Source organism: Cherax quadricarinatus, chromosome 72, assembly GCF_038502225.1.
Source record: "Cherax quadricarinatus isolate ZL_2023a chromosome 72, ASM3850222v1, whole genome shotgun sequence".
Classification (NCBI taxonomy): domain Eukaryota; kingdom Metazoa; phylum Arthropoda; class Malacostraca; order Decapoda; family Parastacidae; genus Cherax; species Cherax quadricarinatus.
In genome coordinates, this window is record NC_091363.1 from 11,886,645 (window position 1) to 11,905,544 (window position 18,900).

Sequence of the window (18,900 nt, forward strand, 5' to 3'; positions counted from 1 at the left end):
TTCATAGGTTAATTAATGCTAATGCTAAAGATTACGTTTTTAAATTACATTATTTTGGTCTCAGTAAATATAACATTTAAAAAGAAGTTTAGTTTTCATATTTTGTATTATACGTATCTGGACTGGTTTCTTATTATCTTTTCCCTGATTAATGAATACGTTTAACATTAATTAGCAATGGAAAAATAAGAGAAATCTTTTCTTTACTGAAATATTTTGGACAGAAACTGAAAGTGTTAAAAAATTATAAATTGAGAGGTATCCATGACTCGTTGTTTACACATTGATAATTTAGATACTTTTCTTACTTTATGGTACTACTGATTGTTTTCAGATTAATGAAGTACCTTTTGATCTCTAAACAATTATTCTTCAAATAAATAAATGCCAAGAAGTGTCACTTTCATGACTGCTGTGATTACAATATTTTTAATGTAGTATAATAAAGAAGTATATAGCTTATTGACAAAGTTGATATCTTCAGTCAATTGTAAAATGAATTTTTTGGCACACTTCATATATTTTTAAATATCAGGAAAAGTAAAATATATTTCATTGATGCATATTTATTTACATAACTTTCATGAATAAGTTGTAATATGTAATATAATATCAATGTCACTGTTCATTTAACCATAGACAGGAACTGGAGTGTAGGTCTGGTGTGTTGGGTGCTGGGCCTGGCCCTGGTAAGTCACTTCAGCCACGTAGCCAGAGTCACCGTTAACAGTGTAGACTACAGTTTCAACACGACCATCGGGAAGAAGCACGTGATAAGAGCCATGGGTGTTGTCGCCGTCACGAGACTCTTGTTGACCGTAGTCGTTACCAGACTGGTCATCTTTGACGGTCCAATTGAAATCGTACCGAGCAGGAGCCTGAAAAAAGAAGAAAGAAGTGTTATGTTTTCTGTGCTGAATATTGTTTTCTTGGAAATAGCCAGGATCATGACATCTTATTATCATGCTCATCTTAAGCTTTTTTTAAAATATAGCTTCAAAAATATATAGAAAATCTTGTCCAATTTGGACGATATTTACCTGAGGACCAGGAACGCCGTATGTTGGGGTAGGTGACGTATAGGTGGGATGAGACTGAGGGTGGGACATCGTCCCTGCTACAAAAAGTGCCACTAAAACAACCTGCCAAAGTTCGTAATTATATGTAAGAAAATCCTTTTCATTATATTAAGAACTTTTAGAGAAATTTATATTAATGAAAAAGACGACGAGTTTAAAAATTAGACAGCAAAATTGCAAGTGTTATTGCCAGAAAAATCGCCAGCACCTCATGTTATTTTATTCTTTGTCACTGTAAAAGATGTGAGCTTAATAATACTCTGTAGACTGAAATATTAATACGTTACACATGGGTACAGTAAATATAACACTATCACTATACCTTGAGAAACATGTTTAGTGACTAAGTGGGATGAGACTGATGCTTCGGCATGAATCCAGTGACTTATATACCAGGAGCCTCACTCCAAGTTCATGACGTCACAACCTTGACAGTTACTTGTGTCGTCCCCAATACAATTATATTTTAACTCTGCTGCATTTTCTTAGAATAACAAAATAATAAATAACAAAAGTAATAATTAAAATAATATTGTAATTTTTCTTATTAATTTTATTAATATCGAATACAGAGCTTTGAAAAAGTAACTTTAATATTATGCATTATCATAAGTTTAGGGATATATTTATTCGTATAACCAGAAATGGTTATAAATGTGACCATAATTTTTAAAGGGGTGGATCGGTAAACCAGCGGAAGGCCTCAGTCAGATGACCAAAAAATCTAAAGGCGGGTCATCATCTGACTAAGATCCGTGTCAGGAAACACTTGTCCTGTTTTCTGACGAACCTTTCCTAACCTAATCTAATTATTCTTATATCAGGTTCACATATCAGTATCATCTGTGCTTTTAATAATATCTTTGATGATATTAATCTTCAGAGTAAATCGGAAATATCACATGAACTTTATTTTTTATTTTTTTCCACAAGTATATGGAATATAGAAAAGGTTGTTTAACCATTGATATTAAATTTATATACACAATGTTAAGTCTATATATTCTGACTGAAACATGAAAGTGATAACTCCTCTTATCCTGAAAAACAAAACATTCTGTTGTGAATAAGGTCATTTTAAATCCTAAGAGATACACCAAATCTGCATACACGAATCACTTCCCATGCAAGTAAAAAAACTTACACAGTATACGGCGCCCAAAACTGTTCAACAACCTCCATCACAAATAAAGGTGAATAATAACAGAACTGGACAGATACCTATAGTTAGTGCCCGATCAACCAGGTTATGGTTCGTATATCGGACTGTGTGTGGCCAGCAGTAACAACCTTCTTAATCAGGCCCTGATCCACCTAGTGGTCTGGTAGGTGACCGGGCCATAGGGGTGTTGACCACCAGAGCCTCCAGGTAGATTCCAGGTGGCAAAGGGTGAAAAGTAAGGAACGGTCGCTTGTTTCTGCATTATAGTTCCAAATGGTTCCTGGCATTGCTAGTATTTTCACTGTTACAATATGTTCATGCTTTAATATCTTCTCTCAGTTTTTTCTATTTGAGTTTTCATATAAATACCTAAAGGAATATGATTCACATTCGTGATTTTTAAGTATAACTGTATAAGCAAATAATATATTTCATACTTTAGTAGTATGAGTAATTGGTGCATGGATTTTATACATATTCTGAGAGGTAATATTGGAATATTTTTAGTGTCTTGAACAAGCTACAAAAAATATGAGAAGAGAGTTACTAAAAATATGTCTCAGCTTTACAATAAACTATCACAATATAATAATCAAGAACTAAGCTCTCACTCAACCCAGAAGACGCGCTTTTTGTCATTCATTCAGAAACGGAGTTCTCTTTATGTACTCTGATTGGGATTCAGACTTACTTTATCTTCCTTTACTCAATACATATATTTCAATCTCATAATTGAAACTTTTGTATTATTCTGATCAAATTTTGTCTCCTATTTCACAAGTGCAAAATAACCCTTTTAGATTTAGCGTTCCTAATCTCTGTTCAAAAAACCCTGTAATATATTTTTTCCATTTTTTTTACTGCCTAATGTAAATAAAAGTCCTGGATCCTATGGGCATACGACCTGTCTAGTCTAAAGGCATATATACTTTTAAAGCAGAAAAAGAAATCACTCTAGGACCAGTTTGTACCTTAATATTAAATGTGGAGACAATGTTTAACTTATTATAAGGACACAAAAACTCACCTATACAAATATATATATATATATATATATATATATATATATATATATATATATATATATATATATATATATATATATATATATAATGTAATGAGGTGAATCATTGAATTGAAGAGGGGAAAAGAATGAGTGGTGCACTTAGGAGTCTGTGAAGGCAAAGAACTTTGCCCGTGGAAGCAAAGAGGGGAATGTATGAGAGTATAGTTGTACCAACACTCCTGAATGGGTGTGTAGCATGGGTGGTGAATGTTGCAACGAGGTGAATGCTGTAAGCAGTAGAGGTGTCATGTCTGAGGGAAATGTGTGGTGTGAATATAATGGAGAAAATTCGTAGTTTGGAAATTAGGAGGTGTGGTATTACGAAAACTTATCCAGAGGGCTGAGGAGGGGTTGTTGAGGTGGTTCGGCCATGTATAGAGAATTGAACAAAACATAATGACTTCGAGAGTGTATAAATCTGTAGTGGAGGGAAGGCGGGGTAGGGGTCGGCCTAGGAAGAGTTGGAGGGAGGGGGTAAAGGAGGTTTAGTGTGCGAGGGGCTTGGACTTTGAGCAAGCGTGCATAAGCATATTTGATAAGAATGAATGGAGACAAAGGGATTTTAATACTTGAAGTGATGTTGGAGTGTGAGCAAAGTAACATTTATGAAGGGTTTCAGGGAAACCGGCAGGCCGGACTTGAGTCCTGAAGGAGTGGTGGTAATGTTGCAGTATTATAGCTGAAGTGTAAAGCACCCTTCTGGCAAGACAGTGATGGAGTGAACGATGAAAATTTTTCTTTCTCGGGCCACCCTGCCTTAGTGGTAATCGGCCGATGTATTAATAAAATAATATATATATATATATATATATATATATATATATATATATATATATATATATATATATATATATATATATATATCTCCAAAAAGAAAATACTTTCTTCATTCAACACTTTCACCTCACTCACACATAATCACTGTTTTCGCATCAGTTTAGAAGCTTATAAGTATGAAGATACACAACATATCCCTCCAAACTTCGAATATCCCGAACCCCTCCTTTAGAGAGCAGGCATTGTACTTCCCATTTCCAGGACTCAAGCCGGCTATATAAAAATAACCAGTTTCCCTGAATCCCTTCGTCAGGTCCCAAATACCATTCGTCTCCATTCACTCCTATCGAACACTCTCACGCACGCCTACTGGAAGTCCAAGCCCCTGGCCCACAAAACCTCCCTTACCCCTTCCTTCCAACCTTTTCGAGGACGACCCCTACCCCGCCTTCCTTCCCCTACAGATTTATACGCTCTCCATGTCATTCTACTTTGATCCAATCTCTCTATATGACCAAACCACCTCAACAAACCCTCTTCAGCCCTCTGACTAATACTTTTATTAACTCCACACCTCCTAATTTCCACACTCCGAATTTTCTGCATAATATTTACACCACACATTGCCCTTAGACAGGACATCTCCACTGCCTCCAACCGCCTTCGCGCTGCAGCATTTACAACCCAAGCTTCACACCCATATAAGAATGTAGGTACTACTATACTTTATACATTCCCTTCTTTGTCTCCATAACGTTTTTTGTCTCCACATATACCTCAATGCACCACTTGCCTTTTTTCCTTCATCAATTCTATGATTAACCTCATCCTTCATAAATCCATCCGCTGACACATCAACTCCCAAATATCTGAAAACATTCACTTCTTCCATACTCCTTCTCCCCAATTTGATATCCAATTTTTCATTATCTAGATCATTTGATACCCTCATCACCTTACTCTTTTCTATGTTCACTTTCAACTTTCTATCTTTACAACATACAACCTACTCTACTACATATCAAAATCCCTCACCTTTACTTATTTACATTAGCTCACTAGCACACTGCTGCTAGTGAGTAAAACACTATCATTTATAAATAGGGAGGCTCCATGACAGCCCCCCCTTTCTGCAGGCTGTACGAGTACTCTCCCGAAACTCTGCACACTAGGGCCTTACATGAGAGCACTTAAACCAATAAAATAACCTTCGGTATAAATTTACAAAAAAAAAAAAGAATAAAAAAAAAAAACTCACCTACTTACACCAACGCCTAACCATGGCGACTTCTCGTACTGACAAACACACACCTCTCCTGCTCCTGTCCTGTCCTGGCTACTATTCAGGTCTAGAAGATTATTATTATTACAATCAAGGGGGAAGCGCTAAACCCGGAGGATTATACAGCGCCTGGGGGGGGGGGGATGTGGAAGGCATTCAGGCTTAATTTGGGGAACTGGAGCACAGATCCAATTCCCTAAATCAAGAGCCCCTCACCAACATCAAGGAACCTTCCTTGAGGGGTCAGGTCTAGAAGAGACTTGAAGACGATGTAATCTTCAAGTCGCATCGACTGATGGATATTCAGGTCTAGTATGCGTGCGATTTCAGAACAAATCCCTGCAACTGATATTATATATGGATCGTTTTTTTATATAATATTCTCTACAATTCACTATGTAATAATACCTAAAAGTATGATACAGAAAGTTAACCATCAAGATTTAGCGATACACACTATTGTTTTCAATAGTTATTTTCAAAGGCATTTAAAACATTTATTTAATTGATGGAAAATTTGAAGAAAATATTTTGGCTTTCATATTAAGTTCTTAGGTTAATTAATGCTAATGCTAAAGATTACGTTTTAAAATTACATTATTTTGGTCTCAGTAAATATAACTTTTAAAATGCAGTTTAGTTTTCATATTTTGTATTATACATATCTGGACTGGTTTCTTATCTTTTACCTGATTAATGAATACGTTTGAACATTAATTAGCAATGGAAAAATAAGAGAATTTTTTTCTTTACTGCAATATTGGAACCAAACTGAAAGTGTTAAAAAAATTATGAATTGAGAGGTATTCATGACTCGTTGTTTACACATTGATAGTTTACATACTTTTCTATCTTGAAGATTAACGTATTTCAGTTCTTACTTTATGGTACTACTGATTGTTTTCAGATTAATGAAGTACCTTTTGATCTCTTTAAACAATTAGTCTCCAAAAAAATAAATTTCAAGAAGTGTCACTTTCATGACTGCTGTGATTACAATATTTTTACTGTAGTATAATAAAGAAGTATATAGCTTATTGACAAAGTTGATATCTTCCGTCAATTGTAAAATGAATTTTTGGCACACTTCATATATTTTTAAATATCGGGAAAAGTAAAATATATTTCATTGCTGCACATTTATTTACATAACTTTCATGAATAAGTTGTAATATGTAATATAATATCAATGTCACTGTTCATTTAACCATAGACAGGAACTGGAGTGTAGGTCTGGTGTGTTGGGTGCTGGGCCTGGCCCTGGTAAGTCACTTCAGCCACGTAGCCAGAGTCACCGTTAACAGTGTAGACTACAGTTTCAACACGACCATCGGGAAGAAGCACGTGATAAGAGCCATGGGTGTTGTCGCCGTCACGAGACTCTTGCTGACCGTAGTCGTTACCAGACTGGTCATCTTTGACGGTCCAATTGAAATCGTACCGAGCAGGAGCCTGAAAAAAAGAAGAATGAAGTGTTATGTTTTCTGTGCTGAATATTGGATTCTTGGAAATAGCCAGGATCATGACATCTTATTATCATGCTCATCTTATTTTTTTTTTTAAATATAGCTTCCAAAAAATATAGAAAATCTTGTCCAATTTGGACGATATTTACCTGAGGACCAGGAACGCCGTATGTTGGGGTAGGTGACGTATAGGTGGGATGAGACTGAGGGTGGGACATCGTCCCTGCTACAAAAAGTGCCACAAATGCAACCTGTCGAAGTTTGTAATTTTAACTATCAAAATCTTTTTCATTTATATAGAGCTATTTATATTTATTTTAACGAAAAAAAAAAAAGTTAAGTTTAACAGACAGATGAGTACAAATAAATAGAGACTTGCCAACAAAATCTTGAGAGGATGAGCAAATCATCAGCACTTTGTTATTTTATTCCTTGTCATTGTAAGAGATGTGAACCTTCATAATACTCTGTAGACTGAAATATTAATTCTTTACAAATGGGTAAATGTGACAAAACTATTACTGTACCTTGAGGAACATGTTTAGTGACTAAGTGGGATGAGACTGAGACTTCTGCATTAATCCAGTAACTTATATACAAGAAATTTCACTCCAAATTCATGACGTCATAACCTTGACAGTTGCTTGTGTGGCTCCGCAATATAATTATATTTTAACTGCTGAATTTTCTCACAAAAAATTGTAATAATATTGTAATTAATATTAATATTACTTATAATAGATACTTTGCTTTTATATTAAAATTACTGAGCAGCTAATGTGAATACTGACCAGTAATACAAAAAGTGCAGCTTCCACTCTTAGTAATAATAACAATTATAATAACAACAATAATATTCTTGTTATTACAACTAGTACTAAAAAATTATAAAAAGATAAAGAAAATATTTTTTGTCCTTAAATATTTTAATATTAGTAACATTAATTAAATAATATAATAATAATAATAATAATAATAATAATAATAATAATAATAATAATATTAATAATAATAATAAGAAGAAGAAGAAGAGGAGGAAAACAAGAAAAAGAAGAGAAAGAAAAAAATAATGTTATGAAAATATTAGTAATTTAAAAAAAATATATTAATGCATTAATTGTTTGCATGACGATGGGAGTTTTCCAAATATGCAGAGGATATTTCCCTAGCGGTGCATGTCTCTCAGTGTATATATACTAAGAGTTTATTTTGATTCTTATTTTAGGTATTATATTATTCTTGTCTGGTGGTGAAAAACTTAGGTACTGCCTTAATGACTATTGTAGTCGATTAGCTTTAATCACCATTAAGCAACCAACCAAATATCTTTAAATTATCAACTAACCTAGTAACTTTAAATTATGCAATCCCTTATATAGTACATATATGTAATCTTGGTAAATACAATTGTTTATTGTTTGTCATTTATTGAAGTCACAATTTTGTAGTCATTGCATAAACTGAAAAATTACATTTCACTAATATTCGCATAATGTTCAACGTGCATGAACATGATACATCATTATGTAGTAATCTGAAGAGAGTTGAGGTAACGTTTATCTAATAAATATGAAGACACCTCATGTTAGTTGACTTCCCTGCAGGTAGCTAAGTCTCTGACGGCACCAATCTTACCAGTCAATGTTTTTAGTGACATTTGATTACTTTCAAACTTTTTTATCGAGACAAGTAGGGCATGCATACAGGATGTTTAATGCTAAATTATTCTTGTTTATAATGAAGTTTATATATTTTTAAATGGCGCAGATTTAGAATTTTAAGTGGCTGACAAAATAAAGCACGAACAGTACTGTCTTCATTACTAAGTAATCTTCTGCATAAAGACGACGCTCTACCATGAATTATAGGTTCCATCGGTCTGAGAGGCAATGGGTAGTCAGTTCTCGAGTATCTGTCTCAAGCACTTCATTTCTAACACATCGTTCAGGTCACTACTGGTTAGATACCAAAGTTCACGGCAGCATGGGACATACCATAGACATTTAGAGAGTAATCTCACGTACTTTTAAGTTCAAGGATAAACTACACAACCCTGCATAATAAGACACTGGCTATTGACGACATGCTCTTAAGACAATGTATAAAGATGACATTTCTTCATATTTACACTGCTGTTCACCTTTGCAACTCAAATTATGTCCAAAGTAAGATTTTGTCTTAGACAAGTGAAAAAAAAAGCAACTCCAGTTAAGAGGTGTGTGAATGGGAATGGAAAAGTCTGCAAACATTGTCACTCATTCCTGTGACTCTTCAAGGAGACTTTATGCAATTAAATCATTAACGTTCCTAATTACTGGAACCCAATGATCAAGCCCCTTGGAATCTCTCAGCAAATTTGACCAGGTGTTTTCGTTGTTAGCATATCTCCCACACTACTCTTTTATTAGATTTTTTAAGAGCAAAGTCAATGTTAGTGTTGTGGTTTACGAGCACCTGCGGCCAGTCTTGTTTACATGTGATGATGGTGCAAACTATTCTGTTCTGTCTTCACTCATGGTCGAATCACTTGACATCTCTTGCGCTGCACCTTCTGCAACCCACGTTGTTAAACCATATGCTGTTACTTTTTTTGCTGCTCTATAACTTCTCTTCAAAACTCTTGCCAGAGCTAATATCTAACGAAGCTATATTATGAGAAAAAGACACATTTATCTTCATTCATTCAATAGCTGTCTTGCCGGACAGCTATTGAATTACAGATCAAATAACCTTCCAAACTGAACCATCCTTGAGAGTCTTGGCATAGTATTTCCAACCTCCATCAATAAAGCCCAGGTTATCAGTTCCTCTGAGTCCCTTTCCAAGTGTTAACTTGTTTACACTCCACTAGGAAGAATAATGTCAAGAACCACTTATCTCCACTCATTCCGATCTTACATGCATATATGCTTGCTGAATGCTCGGTCCTCTTCCACTCAAAACTGCCTTAGTCCTCCTTCTACCCTTCCTGGGACGCACCTTTTTCCTCGTATCGTCTACCTAGTAATTATTCTTCCTCTTGGTCAGCCTGTTCTGCTCCAACCTTTTCTAAATGATCAAACTATCATGTTCACTTACAAGAGTTTAGTTCTCAATAATGCATTTTATAGAGGATATATTATTTGGAATTCTTATACTTGGTCATGAAGAAGTTATTGCACCTTAATATTCCAAATTTTTCAAATTAAAAAAAATCTATATGTACTTAGGTTTTCTTTCTATAGTTATGTTATGGAGCATGGTATCATTATGTCTTCTCTGATACCTTTGATCATTTCTGAAAGAGGTACAGGAACTCAAGTTGGGTAATGTCTTATATTTTTGTTACTATTATCTGTGGCGTTGGTATGACGAATATTTTGGGGCTAGAGAAGAAATACTTTCATTCAGTATTTTAAACTTTTTCTTCACTACTTTGTATTTAGACTACAGGATAAGGAAGGTTGTAATTCAGAGTTGCTATTTATTCAAGTATCTTTAGGGGAAAAAGTTATAATAAACAGTGTTGGTGGGTGGATGTTAAATTAAACGTAAACAGGAACCGGTGTGTAGGTCTGGTGTGTTGGATACTGGGCCTGGCTCTGGTAAGTCACTTCAGCCACGTAGCCAGAGTCACCGTTAACAGTGTAGACTACATTTTCAACACGACCATCGGGAAGAAGCACCTGATAAGAGCCATGGGTGTTGTCGCCGTCACGGGACTCTTGTTGACCGTAGTCGTTACCTGACTGGTCGTCTTTGACGGTCCAGTTGAAGTCGTACCGAGCAGGAGCCTGTAATAATAACAGTGTTATGTGTTTTCCTATAAAAGAACGTCGCCAACGCGGCCAAAACCAAGATAATTTTTCACGTTAATGATATGTTGGTGCCAAGCAGTTTTAAGGATGTATGTCCTTGTAAGCTATACAGAGAATCTTGCTTCTTTTAGATGATACTCACCTGAGGACCAGAGATGCCATATATAGGTTTGGGCGGACTATAGGTGGGGCGAGATTCGGGGTAGGCCATCGTCCCTGCTACAAAAATTACTACAAACGCAACCTGCCAGGGTGTTTAATATCATTTAAGTGTAAATAGTTATACTGTAGCAACTTCAAAAACTATTTTTATTTTAATATAAGACTTTCAATGCGGTGACTGTAAATTATATGCGATAAATTATTAAATCTTTACAGCAAGAGCAAATATAACAACATATTAATTAAAATTTTGAATACCACTGGAATATAACCCTTTAGTTATATTCCATAAACAAGGAATTGACTCTAAATATGCATCAATGCCATTTCAATGGATGAAAAAAAATCTGAAGATAATATCACTGCTACGAAAACACTGAGACAGTGAATGCCGCTACAATAAATGTGACAGAAGCAAAACTATACCTTGGGAGACATGGTTGATGGGAAATAAGAGTGTGATACTCCTCGAGGAGTCCAGCTAGTTATATACAAGAAGCTTCACTTCATCGTTTTGACGTCATAACCTTGACAATGGATATTGTGGTTGGTTGCACGGTATATTGATATTAAAAATTTTAATTCGTTTATGTGAGAAAGTTGTGTATTGGTTGTTTAACAGTTGTGAAGAATTTCGTGTTTAAATTTGTCTTTGTTAATTTTTCAAGGCAACAAAGGTAACATTTTTTATATCAAAACTGGCAACAACAAAAGCAAGGGTACTCACTCGATAATACATATCCAATGGAAATAATTTAAAAAAAAAAATCGGCTATTGCTCAAAATCGAACTCCACAGATACTTTTTTAAGGACCAAGAAATCAAAAGTGTCAGCTTTGGCACATAATCAGCGGATAGTTTAATGCACAAAATAGTTGGCTGCAAAAATTATACTTGGCTTTTAATTCAAGAATAAACAACATTCATAAAGAATACTGAAATGTTAATAGATAAATATTTATTTTTCATATGTGCTGGCAGCACCGTGATACATTGTAAACAAAGAGTGTACACTTCAAAATAACACTTTTATTATGTAATAAGGCATGGTCATGCACCGGGCCGCGGGGGCGTTGACCCCCTCAACACTCTCTAGGCAGGAAGCTAACGTCCTAAACCAGTAGTTGCCACAGCTGCAAGCTAACGTCCTGATCCAGTAGTTGCAACAGCTGCAGGCTAACGTCTTGACCCAGTAGTTACAACTGCAGCAAGCTAATATCCTGACGCAGTAGTTGCAACAGCAGGAAACTGACGTCCTGGCTCAGCAGTTGCAACAACAGCAAGCTAATGTCCTGACCCAGTAGTTGCAACAGCAGCAAGCTAATGTCCTGACCCAGTAATTACAACTGCAGAAAGCTAATGTCCTGACCCAGTAGTTGCAACAGCAGCAAGATAATGTCCTGACTCAGTAGTTGCAACAGCAGCATGCTAACGTCCTGACCCAGTAGTTACAATTGCCTCAAGCTAACGTCCTAACCCAATAGTTGCTACAGCTGCAAGCTAACGACTTGACCCAGTAGTTGTTACAGCTGCAAGCTACCCTCCAGCCGGAAGGCCCAAGAAAGAAGACAGAAGAAAGAAGAAGATGAACGACACCCCCAACCGGGGGCCACAGCCGGGTCACCATATGGAGACGACCCGGGCTGGAAGTACCGACAAACCTCTAATGAATGAATGAAGCTGCAAGCTAACGACTTGACCCAGTAGTTGCTACAGCTGCAAGCTAACGTCCTGACCCAGTAGTTGTAACAGCAGCAAGCTAACGTCCTGACCCAGTAGTTACAACTGCAGCATGCTAACGTCCTGACCCAGTACCTACAACAAAAGCAACACCAGACAGCATAACGTCAGCTTTGTAATGTGGTCCTTCACCTGAATACACGAACACTAGAGGATCTTATTACAAGTGTTCCTGTATTCTAGTAAACTAAGCACAAGACACACTACACAAATAACCTGCACACAGGAGAGAGGAGCTTACGATGACATGTCGGTCCGATTTGGACCATTTATTTGTGTATTGTTCCAGCCACGGTATTGTGCCTTTTTACTCTTTAAACACAAGGTGTTTCAGTAATTATGTAGTAGCTCTCAGAGCTATTACATACCTTCCTACCATTAGTCACTGACGGGCGCACCACTGTATAAGTGTATAATGACATAGTGCACTCTTACTAAACGTGTCTACTTAGGAGCGTAATGATGCAATAAACAGCAGCAATCTTACCTCATTATTTCTGTTCCCTTCCCACTACCACCGCTGTTTTATTGATTTAGTTTAAGTATTTAAATGTTCATATATTGCTGGCACTATTATACAGGAAAGGAGTATCCTTATATTTACCTAATTATTTGGTATTGAAGCAAAGGACTGTGAAAGGCAATTGATACGATTCTCTCATATTCACTCTATAGATTTCCCTATAAATGTGGGGTCTCGGAAAACAGTTACGAACTGCCTCGGCAATTATTGATTCCATAAATTTTCCCACTATGGAGGTTAGGCTTATTGGTCTATAGTTCGAAGCTAAGGACCTGTCACCTGTTTTGAAAATAGGTATCACATTTGCCATTTTCCACTTATCTGGCACCATGCCAGTTTGTAGTGATATGTTGAAAAGATTAGCCAAAGGTGTGCTAAGCACCTCTTTACATTCCTTTAGAACCCTTGCATACAGTTCATCAGGGCCTGGGGATTTGTTAGGTTTTAATTTATCTATTTGCCTAAGGACCATGTCACTTGTGACCCTAATAGTGCACAGTTCGCATGCACATTTTCTGCTCTCGAAGTGAATTATTTTTATAAGATTATGTTTTTTTTTAATTATAGCATACATTTCTATATATGTAATTTGTTACTGATGCCCATTAAACAAGATAACTCTCAATACTTAGAAATATAACTATTATATTCAAAGTGTTTCTTTGCATGATTCAAATTCCTGAGACAATAAAATTAACAACATATTACACGAGCTCTAATAATTATTAGAGCTCGTGTAATAATTATAATTATTAATATAATAATAATATTATTTTTATATATACATTATAGCGCTAAGCCAGAAGGGGTCAAATAACTGGGGAATGGGAAGTCAATGGAACCTCCCTGGAGGGGTGCATGAGCTCTCACTGCCGTGAGTACTGTTGTCACGACATCGTTGCTCCATCATGGTAAGAAGTTATTCTAGAGTGTGATGCTCGTTAGTGTGACATATATGACTGTCTCTCTTATATAGATATATTTCTTTACTAGGTTATGATTTTACATCCTTCATTATTTTGTAATACTGGGAAAAATAGATTCGAATTAGTGCATCTTTATTCATTTCTTTCAAGTGGATATTGCAGTAAATAACTCTGTGGATAATAGGGTGTTAATTTAGATATAACCAGGACCTGGAGTGTAGGTCTGGTGTGTTGGGTACTGGGCCTGGCCCTGGTAAGTCACTTCAGCCACGTAGCCAGAGCCACCGTTAACAGTGTAGACTACATTTTCAACACGACCATCGGGAAGAAGCACCTGATAAGAGCCATGGGTGTTATCGCCGTCACGAGACTCTTGTTGACCGTAGTCGTTACCTGACTGGTCGTCTTTGACGGTCCAATTGAAGTCGTACCGAGCAGGAACCTGACAAAAATAGCATTAAGTTCATTACTTTATTTCACAGTGCAGCTGCACCTCGGCTCATATGACACTATAATATTATGCTAGTGTGAAACACTTTCTTTAAAAGATGGCCACAAAGTCACAGGAAATCTTTTTAACTTTATTTTTGGATGACACTCGTCTCAGGACCAGGTACTCCGTACTTGGGGTTTGATGGTCTGTAGGAGGGGCGAGAGTCAGGGCCAGCCATGGAGCCTACCACATAAAAGACCACAATTGCAACCTGCAAAATTTTTTCATTGGCATTATTTACCGCTTATTGCTATGAAAGCTTTTAACAGTAGCCTTATTTCTAATGTAATTCGTTCAACACAGTGACAATTAACTCGAGAGTTAAGTTATCTGCTCTTCGTATACAGCCATTTACTCCCATACAACACGCTGTTATCAATAACTGGGTAACCGTGTAATAATAATTATAAATATTTCCACCGTTAATTTACGTCATGAAATTAAAAAAATTGCCATTACCTCACGTTTATGTGAGGAATAATAGTTAATAAAAAAAATAACGCAAGAATGTGGAGAAAAACAGTGAACAACATAGAAAATACATTTAATAATAAAACCCCAAGGAAATAACTATAAACAATATTAATTATCAAAATATTTAGTCTTACAAGTAACGAAATATCCTCTTCAGCCCTTCACCCTTCAAGGAAGATTTCAGCTGGTGCGTGGCTCTTGATCCAAGGGATTGTATCTGCGCTCCAGTTCCCTAAATTAAGCCTGAATGCCTTCCATGCCTTTCCCCACACAGGCGCTGTATAATCCCACCAGGTTTAGCGCTCCCCCATGATTATAATAATTCATCCTTCCCCAAGTTATTATTTACCCACTCAAATTAATATCAGTGTAAGATTACATACCACCATATATGTCCCCTAACATTAAATTCTGTTACTAAGTGGCTTACCTCTCCATTAGATCTTGCAGCTTCTTCGTCTACAGTAGATGATCCAATTATACCCACTGCTACAACACAAGATCAAAAGCTATTCCCTAATCAGATCCCATTTTTTGGTACTCTCCAAGCTAATCCAAAGTTGATTTAACCATTTTACGGTTAATTAGGTTTAAAGGCTATCGATTATTCAAACTGTCATTAAGTCTGCATGTCAACAGTACTTTAAACCTAAAACACATTAAAGAAGTATCATATATGTACACTGAGAGGCACACACAACACTTGGTGTATATCAGCATTTCACCCTCCATATACAGTCTTTCGAAAAAGCTGATAATGTTTGCCTGTGCAAATTTTACCCAAATTCCAAAATGGGGTCTTCAGAGACTTGTAGAAGCTCAGCATTTATGTATTTCCAAGAAATGTTTGGAATTTAAGTAAACTTGGCCAAGGCAGAGGCTCAAAGGCTCTCTACTTATTCAGAATTATTATTATTATAATCAAAAAGAAGTGCGAAACCACAAGGGCTATACAGCGCTGCAACTTATTCAGAAGAGTATATAATGTAATGAGTGAGATGTCAGACTGTTTCTCAGGTTTGAACCGCCTTAAAAATACTTTGAACGTTGACATCACTTCTACGAAACAATTTACATCAGAAGCGTTGATAAGTAATCGTGACAACACTGCAGTGTCACAATACTTTCAGAAACATGTTCAATGAGGATGAGAAACAGACTGATGCGCCTGGATGAGTCCAACCACTTATATACAAGGTGCTTCACTACACACCCAAGGCGCTAAAACCTTAACATTGGTTTTTGTGGTTTAACTTTTTTTTTTAAATTGGAATGGAAACATTTTAGATTACTTTTGACACTCTTGCGCATTACAAGCAAAAAATAAACTCGAATATTATTGAAAACTGTGATAATTTTCTTATATTTTTAATTTACCTTCGATAATATTTACTAGCAATAAAAGTAGCATGTTTTTATACGTAGAATATGCCACATAAAAAGTGAAGTTGACAATTTTAACCAATGTAAATAATTATAAAATCAAATATTTCTCAACAGACAACTTCATAGACTAATGCTGAAGGACTGGAAGGCAAAAGTTTCAGGGAAGCTCTAGTGTTTGGGATGTAATTTGTTCCACACAAAAGCTGTGGAACACTAAAAAATGATTATTATTTGCAGGGCCGGACTGTGGGAGAAGGAAACCTCTCGAAACCTGTCAAAAGTATATGACAAATTGCATCATCCATAAAACCAAACTTTTAATAGATGAGGATATGTTTTAATGTGTGTTGACAGATGGAAAATATTAAAACGACTGATGTAGTCCTTATCTATCTTGCTTACTGTAGTGATGAGTATTTTATGCTTTAAATAGGTTTTAAGATTGCATTACGTAATCCTATATGTAGATTACTTTGGACAGTGTGTAGTTAAATTTAAATAATGTCTCTGCCAAAAAAAAAAAAAAAAAAAAAAAAACTCATTAACCATGTAGATATAATCATGAGCTAATAACAATGACCCAGGTTGGAAATAATTAGTGAACCCCGGGTTGAAATTTGATGCTTTGTCTTGTGCTACTGTAATGAACTGCTCTGTGCTTAATTACTGAACATCTAGGCGAGTACAAATAGGAAGCGCGTCTGTCTGGCGCTCACCAGACGGAGGATCGAACCTCCAACACGTCTTGCGCTGAATGACTCACTTGGGTTTAGCGCTTAACATGGATTAATTTTTAAAATTTGTGCTTAATTACGTGACTCATAAGATTTTGTTTAAAAAAATAATTTATGAATAGGAATTTTTCAAATTTTCAACGTTATGTTGATGTCAGACGAGTGAGTGCAGTGACCAAGGAATACATCTTAAGCAGGAAAGAATCTGTTCCAAAAGTAGGATCTAGAGCCAAAGGTAGGTTAAACAGAGCTGATTTTCAAAGTCAAGCAGTTGGCTGACACGAAACACCAGATAACACAATAAAGAAGCAAACTGACAGTCTTGTGTTATTGCAACAATATCAGGACGGTCTTACGGTGGCACATCAGCAGCTGCAACATCAAACTGGCTGACTGGAATTAAAGGAGAAGTTAAATCTTTTACCCAGTAGTAGATGGCACTCCATACGGCCGCTTTCAGGGAAAATAAATACCTTGAAATCATATCACAGACTCACAATTCATAAAAACAGTCACACATTAACATATTGCACACATTAACATAAATTAACCAATATTTATGTATAGCTGATATGGGATGCACCAAGATAGCAGTGATGCCTCCAGGAGCAACCCTGGGTCAATGTCTCCAGGAGCATCCCTGGGTCAATGTCTCCAGGAGCAACCCTGGGTTAATGTCTCCAGGAGCATCCCTGGGTCAATGTCTCCAGGAGCAACCCTGGGTCAATGTCTCCAGGAGCAACCCTGGGTTAATGCCTCCAGGAGCAACCCTGGGTCAATGTCTCCAGGAGCAACCCTGGGTCAATGTCTCCAGGAGCATCCCTGGGTCAATGTCTCCACGAGCATCCCTGGGTCAATGTCTCCAGGAGCATCCCTGGGTCAATGTCTCCAGGAGCATCCCTGGGTCAATGTCTCCAGGAGCATCCCTGGGTCAATGTCTCCAGGAGCAACCCTGGGTCAATGTCTCCAGGAGCATCCTTGGGTCAATGTCTCCAGGAGCAACCCTGGGTCAATGTCTCCACGAGCATCCCTGGGTCAATGTCTCAAGGAGCAACCCTGGGTCAATGTCTCCAGGAGCATCCCTGGGTCAATGTCTCCAGGAGCAACCCTGGGTCAATGTCTCCAGGAGCATCCCTGGGTCAATGTCTCCAGGAGCAACCCTGGGTCAATGTCTCCACGAGCATCCCTGGGTCAATGTCTCCAGGAGCATCCCTGGGTCAATGTCTCCAGGAGCAACCCTGGGTCAATGTCTCAAGGAGCAACCCTGGGTCAATGTCTCCACGAGCATCCCTGGGTCAATGTCTCAAGGAGCAACCCTGGGTCAATGTCTCCAGGAGCATCCCTGGGTCAATGTCTCCATGCAAGAAATTTCTCGTTAATTATTTATGTTAGTCAAGATTTGCTAGCCTCAGTTGGAGGCCACAAACATTTTACCTCATATTACCTGGTGAATGACATAAGTTTTCGTACCTTGCAAATGCACGTAAATAAATATATTGTAAGATATGCTAAAAATTCGTGATAAACGAAAGTAAGAATTCAGTGGAGAAATGAACGAACTCGTTTTTAGGCAGTTTTACGAGAGCTAATGCAAGAGTTCATCACTGCTTTACATAAAGTCTTCAGGGATACTGGTTGGGAATCTTTTAAGACTCTTTGTGATGCAGTGGTAGAGAATCGGACTGGCAGTCTTAGGACCACCAGACCGAAACTTTCTCCGGATCTCTGGTCGATCTCTGGAGGGTATTCCGGGGATCAACGCCCCCGCGGCCCGCTCCATGACCAGGCCTCCCGGTGAATCAGTGCCTGATCAACTAGGCTCTTACTGCTGGC

At 37.0% G+C, this 18,900-nt stretch overlaps 3 protein-coding genes across 3 annotated transcripts; all 3 read right to left on the bottom strand.

The window, feature by feature from the left end:
- Positions 1-550: 550 nt before the first annotated feature.
- LOC128701459 (cuticle protein 19-like) lies at positions 551-1,138 on the bottom strand. Its single transcript, XM_053795161.2, has 2 exons — positions 1,041-1,138; positions 551-878 (listed from the first exon to the last, which is right to left on the bottom strand). Exons 1-2 carry the CDS (start codon positions 1,107-1,109, stop codon positions 630-632), a joined length of 318 nt encoding a protein of 105 aa, XP_053651136.2. The 5' UTR covers positions 1,110-1,138; the 3' UTR covers positions 551-629.
- A 5,334-nt stretch (positions 1,139-6,472) lies between these two features.
- On the bottom strand, positions 6,473-7,083 carry LOC128701460 (cuticle protein 19-like). The gene is made up of 2 exons (XM_053795162.2): positions 6,982-7,083; positions 6,473-6,818 (listed from the first exon to the last, which is right to left on the bottom strand). Exons 1-2 carry the CDS (start codon positions 7,048-7,050, stop codon positions 6,570-6,572), a joined length of 318 nt encoding a protein of 105 aa, XP_053651137.2. The 5' UTR covers positions 7,051-7,083; the 3' UTR covers positions 6,473-6,569.
- A 3,223-nt stretch (positions 7,084-10,306) lies between these two features.
- LOC138854840 (pro-resilin-like) lies at positions 10,307-10,869 on the bottom strand. Its single transcript, XM_070100191.1, has 2 exons — positions 10,772-10,869; positions 10,307-10,605 (listed from the first exon to the last, which is right to left on the bottom strand). The coding sequence occupies exons 1-2, from the start codon at positions 10,838-10,840 to the stop codon at positions 10,357-10,359; spliced, it is 318 nt and encodes a 105-aa protein (XP_069956292.1). The 5' UTR covers positions 10,841-10,869; the 3' UTR covers positions 10,307-10,356.
- Between the last annotated feature and the right edge of the window lie 8,031 nt (positions 10,870-18,900).